Source organism: Macrobrachium nipponense, chromosome 19 (genome assembly GCF_015104395.2).
Source record: "Macrobrachium nipponense isolate FS-2020 chromosome 19, ASM1510439v2, whole genome shotgun sequence".
NCBI classification, from domain to species: Eukaryota; Metazoa; Arthropoda; class Malacostraca; order Decapoda; family Palaemonidae; genus Macrobrachium; species Macrobrachium nipponense.
Genome location: NC_061088.1, coordinates 73,846,509 through 73,856,508, shown reverse-complemented (window position 1 = coordinate 73,856,508; position 10,000 = coordinate 73,846,509). Strand labels below are relative to the sequence as shown.

The 10,000-nt window shown below is 37.2% G+C and overlaps 1 protein-coding gene across 4 annotated transcripts in view; it reads left to right on the top strand.

Moving 5' to 3' along the window:
* Positions 1–10,000, top strand: part of LOC135218276 (uncharacterized) — an 83,559-nt gene that overhangs the window by 72,141 nt on the left and 1,418 nt on the right. For all 4 annotated transcript variants that reach the window (XM_064254487.1, XM_064254493.1, XM_064254501.1 and 1 more), the window contains 7 exons: positions 3,951–4,097; positions 4,523–5,239; positions 5,537–6,010; positions 6,416–6,661; positions 6,830–7,003; positions 7,384–7,482; positions 7,686–8,593. In XM_064254487.1, the coding sequence (XP_064110557.1) occupies positions 3,951–4,097; positions 4,523–5,239; positions 5,537–6,010; positions 6,416–6,661; positions 6,830–7,003; positions 7,384–7,482; positions 7,686–8,593 (2,765 nt within the window). The remainder of the gene's footprint in view (positions 1–3,950; positions 4,098–4,522; positions 5,240–5,536; positions 6,011–6,415; positions 6,662–6,829; positions 7,004–7,383; positions 7,483–7,685; positions 8,594–10,000) is intronic.

Here is a 10,000-nt window from a genome sequence, read left to right as displayed (position 1 = left end):
TTTATATAGGAAAAGGGAGTATATATATATATATCGATATATATATATATATACACATATGTATATATTTATACATGTATGTATATATATATATATATATATATAATTGTATTATATATATATATGATGTATGTATATTATATATTATATATATTATAGTATATATATATATTATATTTTTATATATATATATATGTGTATGTATTGTATTATATCTTCTAATAATAATCTATTATGTTTGGTTGTATAATATAAATCTATTTCTATAAGCTGGTTTGTACTTGTCATTCTATTTATCTAAGTAATATAATCTATATTATTATATCTCTATATCTCTATATTTTATGGGTGTGTATATATATATATATATAGATAATATATATATAATTTATAGTATTATGTGTGTTGTGATAATATTATATATTTTTACTTATATCTTATATATATATATTTTATATATATATTATTTTATATGTGTGTGTGTGTGGTGTTGATATATATTATATATATATATATATATAATATATATGTATGTATATTATTATATATATATATATATTAATATATATATATCTATATATGTATGTATATATTAATTATATATATATATATATTATATATATATAATATATATATATAGATATCCCTCCCAACCCGCCTCCACACCTTCTTCGCTTATGAGGCTAATCTGTGTTTCTTCACTTAGTCTAGTAGGAGAGAATGCTGCCGATAACACCACTTCGTATATCTACATAAATAAAAATGTCAATGTTCGTTTGTTGAAAATCTTAAATCTCCGAAAGTACTTCACCGATTGATTTGAAATGTTGACACAACATTGCATTCGAATACACGCGTGTTTTTATAATGGGGTTTCATCCTACCTTCCCCCCCTCTGAGAGGGGTGGGGGTGAGAAGGGATCCCCTGAAACGGAGCTGGTTTTGCCCGTGAAATATGGCTGGTTATGCCTGTAGACTTAGTTACTTTATGAATTTATCATATATAATTTCTGCCTATGACTTATCATTTGGCAAAGAATACTATATAGGGTAAACATCAATGACATCAATGAGGGTGGAGTTTGAGAAGGGGTTGACAGAAAGAGAATGAAAGGGAGAGGAAGTGAGAGGAAGTAGACAGGGTGTTAGGGAGAAGAAAGAGGAAAAAAGACAGGGAGAGAAAGAGAGAGAGAGAGAGAGAGAGAGAGAGAGAGAGAGAGAGAGAGTTGGTATTAGTGAGAAGAAAGAGGGAAAGAGACAGTGATTGTTGGAGAGAGAAAGAGAGAGTAAGAGAAAGGAGCTTTTTCTTTTTTCTTTTCCATTTAACCAGACTGAGCCACAGCACCACGTGACCGGGTACAGCTAGTATATATATATATATATAATATATATATATATATATATATATATATATATATATATATATATATATATATATGTATATATATAAGGTGGTGTTACTCGGCAGCATTCTCTCCTGCTAAGACTAAGAGAAGAAACTAAGATTAGACTCATAAGCGAAGAAGGCGTGGGGGTAGGGGGTGGGAGGTATATTGTATTAAAAATCCATTATGCTTCAGTTGATATAAGCAGTAAATTAGGTAAACGGTACTTAAACAACTGCGGCGATCTCACCCAGTTTAAAAAAAAAAAAAAAAAAAAAAAAAGCAAGAGTGTTTTGGAAAAAATGAGAACAACTAAGACTCGGTCTTAATCAGCTGACCGACCCCAGCAGGTATCAGTGGAGATAGTCACCCAGATTGATAACAAAGATAACAGAACCAAGGACTCTGGAGTCTCTGGTCTGTTAGTTCTGAATCACTAATTTATCACAATCCATCCACAACAATATTTTACCAGATAATATCCATCTAACTCTTCCGTGGTCGGACGAACTTTGCATCAATTATGACTCTTATTATATTCAGAAGTCTACAGGGGCCACTGACTTGAAAGCAAAGCTTCCAAAGAAAATGGTGCTCATTTGAAAGAAGTTACAGAAGATGATAGGAAATACAGACAGAAGAGATTAGTTATTAGAAAACAAAGATAAATTCAAGAAACTAATAAAGAAATAGGTTAAGATGTAAATAAATGATTAAGTCCAAGGAATATTATTTAAGGGATAGTCATTGATTGCATTTCCGCTTGAACTTATAAGGTTACAAGTGCACAACATCTTCAGGTTTCAAGGCTTCTCTTGCTCTAGGAGATATTTTTCTCTGTGCATGTGTGTGTGTGTTTTTGTGTGTTTTGTGGCCTTCAGGGGGATGGGTTGCAGACATGGGTTAGGTGGCGTAGCTTGCAACATTATCTCGCTAATCCGATGCGGACCCGTACCTAGAGTTTTTTTTTTCCTTAATTTGGGGGGAGTATCTTTTTTTTTTTTTTTTTACAAAAATGGACCTTTTCTTCCATAAATGTCATTGCATATATAGGTATACGTCATATTCCTATTATCACTCTTGTATTCCCTACTACCAAAGAATAATGTTAATCTTTAATAACAAAATTGATTAAAAAAACTTGTTCAAAAAAAAAAAGTTATTTATTACATTGTAAGTAGAGTTCAATGAAAAGGATAGTCACAGAAAATATGGACTTCCAGAAATTTTGGACCCCCCCCCCCGACCGCCCCCCTCGGTACAGGTCTGAACTGTACGGCAAATCTCTCGAGATGGCATTGAGTGAAAGACCATAAAGGGGGGGGGGCGGGGGGTAAAGCAAACAACAACAGGCAGTCTGAATGAGAATTGGGAATCAAGACAGACTGAAAATACACTCAACAAAAGTAAGACTATACATAGGTCCAACACAATCTGTTTTGCTATGAAGGAGACGTCTAGAACTGTGAGAATGGAGGCTGGCTGGATACACACACACACACACACACACACACGAACTCATATATATATATATATATATATATATATATATATATATTATATATATATATATATATGTATAAAGTTACATGACTAATTAACTACGTAGCCCTTGAACAGTGTGTTTCTTACTTGGTAATTAAAATTTCACTAGTTAATGAACACATGTGAAGGTTGCAAAAATCAATAAAATTTCAGCACTCTCCCATGATTGATATTAATTATCAAAAAGTTATGTATATCTTAGTTTGATATTTTTACATGGCTAGGAGCCAATTGGTTACCTAACAACGGGACCTGCAGCTTATTGTGGGATCCGAACCACATTATATCGAGAAATGAATTTCTAATCATCAGAAACAAATTCCTTTGATTCCACGTTGGCAGAGCGGGGAATCGTACTCGGAACTACCGAATCAGTAGGCGAGTGGGTGAACCACTCGTCCAACGAGAAGATTAAATAATTTGTTAAAACTGGGCAGTTTTCTCGGTAGCTTTATTATTTATGTTCTCTGCTTCTAAAAAGACAATATGGAATTGTAAAATGGCCCCCTGTTATCATTGTGACAAAATCAAGAAGACAATTTTCATGTCTTTTTATAAAGTACAATAACAATATATGTCCCCTTAGAGGGGTAATGTTGTCAGTGCACCTCACGTGGTCACTAAAGGCATTACTTAAGGTTCTCTGCATCGTCCCTCCAGCCCATAACTGCAACCCTTTACATTTCTTCTGCTGTACCTCCGTTCATATTCTCTTCTTCCATCTTGCTTTCCTTAACACTCTCCTACCAAATGATTCAACATTATTTTCAGCGCTGAAAAACCTCGTAGGTTCCAGCGCTTGGCCTTTGGCCTAAATCTTATATTCCAATAACGACCTATTTGACCAAAACCCTCAAAAATGTAATAAGTGTCGTGGAACCCCTATGTACAGTTACGATGATACTATGTCATGTAAATGGAGCGCTTTTCTCCAACTCGTGAAACTCTGGCAAGTACTGAATAAAAGAAGTATGAAAAAAAGAAGTTCCTTTTTACGAAAATTGTTCCCCATCCTTCCAGGTTGTCGTAGTGCCAGCGGGATTGACCCTCCCTTCAGGTCAGCTTGAGGTCGAGATCCACAAGGCCAAGACTCTGCACGTCTACCCAACCTGCATCTCGTGGATACAGGTCTTCGATGCCGGACTGGTGACTACCCTTCCCTCCGAGGTAAATATTGCTTCCATCTCCGCTGTCCGTTTGACCTCACACTCGACTTCAAGGTCATCACTGTGGGGCATCTCACTGGGATTTTGTTTTCAGCTGGGAGGGAGCTCTTCCTCGTTGGTTTTTAAAGTTCAGACAACCTGAAATCAAATTCCGATATTCTTCTTTTTTTGTAGTCTAAGGTTTGAGAAAATGATTCATTCGATTTACAGATTCCTGGAAATGAACATATTGTCCAGACTTTCCTCTCTGAAAGAAAAGACACAAAAGATAAAACCAAACTCGGTTTCACTGATAATGATTCCAAGGAGAACATTTGTACTTCATCCTTTGACAAATAATTTTCTTACATCTTTCATGGCTGGTTCCAGTCACAGCTTTTATCCAGTAGAAATTTATAATTTACTAATCAGAAATCAATTTCACAGGAAGACTATTACACCATATACCGGAAGAGGTGTCGAACATGGCTGCGTATCTACAACTCCCAAGCAGATTCGATTTCCCACGGTGTGAAGGACCTGACCATCATCAACACACAAGTGAACACCATAAACCTGAATTTCCAGAGGGACTTCATGGCCATAAACTCTACCATCAAGTCCATCGAGGCTTTGAGTTGGGAGGGTTACAGAGGAACCATCCAGAATACGACGGTTGAGCGCGTCAGCCACGTTGAAGCCAGAGACAACTGGCTCATTATCAGCAGTCACCTTGGTTTGGTGACACCCGATGGGATCGTTTTCAAAGCCCGAGAGATGGCAATATCCAACAGCACCGTCTCTCACATTGCGACGAATGGTCTAAAGATCACCAATGGCGTTGCATCTCTGAACAACGTCACTATAGGGCTTCTGGAGGCGTCTGCCATTGTCATCAGTAGCCCCACCGCTTTCCTTTCCCTGTCGAATGTCACGGTGATATCAGCCTTCGCTAACTGCATCATTCTGCTGGACAGGGAAAGGATATCTATCAAGAATGTCACCATCAATGGCACTCCTTTGGATCTCTCCTCCTCTTACCTTAAGTTTGTGGATGACTTTGTGGTACCTAAAAACATCACAAAAGTACAAGTAGAACAAGAAAGGGAAGGATGCTCTTCCAACCACACTACTCTCCTATGCGATTTCAGCAGTGTTAATGAGGTAATTTCTCAATGGCAGCTAATCATATGTCAGGCTGTCGAAATATTACCGTTGTCCTACTCATGTAGTTTATTAGATATTGTTCAAGAAAGTCAGAATATTGGAAATGACTTTGGAAGGCATTCTCACATTGCACTTTTTTTTATGTTGTCTCATCCATTTAATCAATTATTGCCTTAGTTTTCCTCGTGAGTGAAGGGCACCAATTATCTTTAAGAAGTACCACTATGTATACGTAACTTTTTCCATCACCAACATGCTGAGGAATGGGCATTCAATTTTATCTCTTTCTTACAGAGTATTGAGCTTAATGCACACAACATTGAGGGTTACCATCTTGTCCAGATTAAGAATGTCAAGTCTCTGCAAGTTCTGTCAACTAGTTGTGAATTAGAGTTACGACTGCAGTCTGTCAATGGAACTCTTCCGCATTTTGCCACCGAAGGCAACCACACGGACGAAAGCACCTCCTCCACCGCAGGAGAACCTTTAGAAGATGACTGTAACATGTCACTGTCAGTTTTAGATTCCAGGCTGGAAGTCATCTCTAGCAGATACATTTCTAATGTTACTGTTGCAAACAGCACTGTGAAAAGACTTCATGATGGCACTCTACAAGCTTTCAATGTGCATAATGTTACGGTTGTCACGATGGACAGCGTTAATATAGCAGGTTCTGGAAGTCAGTGGATAGGCATGGTAGTTGGAAGCATAATCAATGTAACTCTACAAGCTCCTGTTACAGCCGAGGGCATTCTTGTTACTCAGAGGGTAAGCTGGTATAAGATCGTGAACACTGATCTCTGGTATCTAAGTAATTTGCTTAATTGAATTTTATGGTAAATCAATCTCTTTCTTGGTCACACTAAAGTAGATTTATGCGGTATTTTTAATAAAACTTTTTAATATGCTCATTTCCTGGGTTGTTACTGCAAGCTAATGGAAGGACTGAACTTTAAGCAATGGTTCAGAAACTGTAAAGATCATCTAAGAATAACTTTAAAAGAATTCTTACCCAAAGTTGATACTTTTGCCACGACAATACTGTTGCAGCGAAATACCTAAATTTATAATCGTCACAAACAAAACTTCCTGCGCTGAGTTGTAATAATTTGAAGAGTGCTCCCTTATTTGAGATGTAGTTCTAAGAGTAGTTTTACTCGCCCCTTTTTGCAGTTACGGCGAGGTGCCCTCACCATTGATCATGAGGGAGCCACGACTGAGCTTTCAAAGGTGAAAATTTCGACAATGGAAAGGGAGAGCGTGGTTGTCAAAAGAGGCAAACTGATTCTTAAAGACCTCGTGGCCATTGCTATCAATGAGGGCGCCATCTTCATTGAGGAAGGCGCCTCTGTGGAGCTGTACAACATGGTGTCATTTGTGTCCTCTTACAGGACCATATCGGTAGCCACAAGGGACCAGGTAAGCAGTGACTTTTCAAGAGGCATTCATCAGCTATGCTTTCTTACTTAGTATATGACAGTAGTTGATAATTGTATAATATTCATTTGCAGGATATCAACTCTTTTTCTTTCTATAGCATCCTGAAAGTATATAATATTAAATGAGCATCATTCTCTTTCTTACAAGGTGTTCATCAATGGCTCAGAAAACATGGCATCGGGACTGATGATTCACGTTCGTAATCCTCCGCCACTTCCAGATATGACTTCTAATCTCACAATCTCTGCAATCCATCTCTCCCCTTATTGTACTACTGTCCCGTTGTTCATCAAAGTCTGTGATTTCTCACACGTTAATGATGTAAGTGTCCTCTACCTTCGTTTTCTATCAGAAATCAGTATAAAATTTATCTTACAAAAAAAAAAATGTGCATGTATAATGCTTTTATTAAGTTTATTTATTCTCCTAGTTTCACTTGAACGAATTTTTAGAATTGTTGCGTTTGTACCAAAGACATTTATCCATGAAGCAAGTTAATGATGATTTTTAAGAGGTTTTTGTACAGAACAGGACACTGGAAATCAGAAAACAGGAAGCAATTACCAGATGAAACTCCATGTCAAATCTTTCTTGTATAAAAGTTTGGTGAAAATAATACATAAACTGTCTATTGTATACGATGACGCTTTAGTTTCAGACAACTGAGATTAGCAGTTCACCGTTTCTTCTGATTCTTTTAGGCCTCAGTGGTCGTTGACCTGGTGGGTGCTCAGCAAAGTCACCGAGCTATAGTACGAGGGGCGTCCTTTGTAACACTTTATCCATCCTGTATAGAAAAGGTCAGTGAATGAGTGAGTCATTTGAGTGAGTGTATTTTAATGCTGGAAGAGAATCTTCTGATTAGTCCTTCCAATCCAGATTTTAGGTAAATGTTTAATTTTCATAATTTATACTGGTTTTGTAACTCAAACTAATGGAGAATTTCTAACTTCTCTTGTGTCACAGAGGATTGCATGTTCTCATGTATCTTTTCTTACGACAGCTCATCTTGATGAAAGTAGTAACAGCAACCACAGTTGATAATGAGAATGACTGTGAGACTTGGCTTGAGGCTAAAGAGGTCCACTTCCAGAACATCACAGCTGGTGTTCATGATGTGACGCTTACATCCTGTAGTGTAGACTTTCTTGCACCTAACCGCAAGCTGAGAGACTTAGATTTAGAAAACACACGTGTCGAGTGGATTGCTGGAGTGCACTGGTATGGATACACTGGTCTCTTCAATAACTCGCACCTTGTCAAAGTTGAAGGCCTCGTAGCTTCCAGCCGAATGGTCATGTCTAACACCACAGTAGAAAAGATTCTTCCTCTTGGCATCAGTATCAAAACAGAGGGAGTTATTGCAGATTGCACCATTGACGATATATCGACGGCAGGAATATCAGTGGAGGGAATGCTTCGGATGAAGGATGTTTCCATTGGTACTTTGGCTACGAGAGCTATTGTAGTGAAGGATGGAGTTCTGTTTCTTTCTAATGTTCGCATTGAGTCGTCGGAAGCGCTGAGCATCATAGCAACCTCCAATGGTGCTGTGGCCATGCAAAATGTTACTGTAGCAGGGAAGCAAGTGCACTGGCGCGGCTACATCACGAACAGCCTAGGTCCAGATGACCCATCTTTGGTTTTCCTCAATAAACATGTCAGCGATGAAGTTCCAACGATTCCAGTCTTAACGCAGGAGGAAATCAGCAAGTCAACTCCACAGTCTTCTTCAATGACTAAATCACTAATCCCTGATGACAATGAAAGTTTAACCTCTGAAACTTCGAAGATCAATTCCAAGCAGATAGATACCTCATCAGACTCCTGGAAGTGGGCTGGAATCAGCGTAGGCATCTTCATGGTGATACTCCTGGGATGCTGTGTAGTCCTTACCGTTAAACTGGTCAAGTAAGTATTTGCAGCTCCTTTTGGTCTTATTGAAAGATGACTTCCTCTGCACTGAGAACCCTCTCGTCTCTCTCCCTCTTCACGTTTCTTTCATACATAGGTCACCGATTCTTATTATTATGACTTCCAGATAGAAATATCTGTCGTACCATTTGACGTAAACGTAGAACCAATGAAATACAAAATCTAATTCTTCGCCTAAGGCTCCTTAAGTGGTTGTACCATAGACATGATTTTGATGATCGGTCCAGAAAATATTGAATACATGAAGGTGATCATTAGGGCAAATTTAAATTCTTGAAAATTACCTTCCATTTTTTTGAGGTGTTAAAGATATATAATTTTGGTTTAAACTTTCTGGTTGGAATTTGTTCACCACAATTTCCTTGAAGGTAGATGGGAAACCGGAGTCATACAGGAACAGTAGTAGTTCTGTTGCATACGAAATTTCACAGGGTTTATAGGCTGTTTCTTTGGGTAGCAAAAGATTCCTGCTTCAAGCGGCCAGAGAGGGAAGGTTAAAATTTTCAGAGCTTAGTAGTTATTGTTGACAGAGATTTTAACAGTCATAGACTTGACAATGATTTACTAGTGGATGGATATACTGATGTTTCAATTTCTTTCTCTCTCCCGTTTGGAACTCTATCTTAGAGTAACCAGACCACTAAGCTGATTAACAGCTCTCCTAGGGCTGGCCCGAAGGATAAGATATTTTTACGTAGCTAACCTAGCAAACGGGACCTACAGCTCATTGTGGGATGCGAACCACATTATATCGAGAAATGAATTTATAATCACAAAAAAACAAATTCGAACGCCGGACTACCGAATTCGCTCATGAAAACCTAAGTTGTCTAACATAGCGTCACTCTAATAAATTCATAATTTGTGATCCACGAATGAAGATGAAAGGAAAAACAGGAGTATCTAGTCTTTCACTGACTGCATTCCATCTTTTCAAAGTGTACTGTGTACTTAAAAAAAAAAAAAAAAAAAAAACCTGCGTAAACTTTACAGATCGGCTTTGAACTGATTTCCTTTTATTTTCCTTCATAGGTTAAAAGCAATGATCCAAAAATTGCAAATCTACAATATTTCTTACAGAAAATACATTTCCTGAAGATAAAAATATGATGCAATGCAATGCAAAACAGTTCACGTTGTAGTTTAACAATTGATATTTTTATCTGTTTATTGATGAATTTATCTTTTTTACTATCTAATGATTGATCTCTTCTATCTGTATTTCCTATCATCTTCTGCAACTTTTTTCAAAAGAACACCAAATTCTTTGGGATCTGAATTTCAAGTTAGTGGCCTCTGAAGGCTTGTTCCATATGAACTGAGGTTCACCTTCTGAATAATAATAATAATAATAATAATAATAATAATAATAATAATAATAAT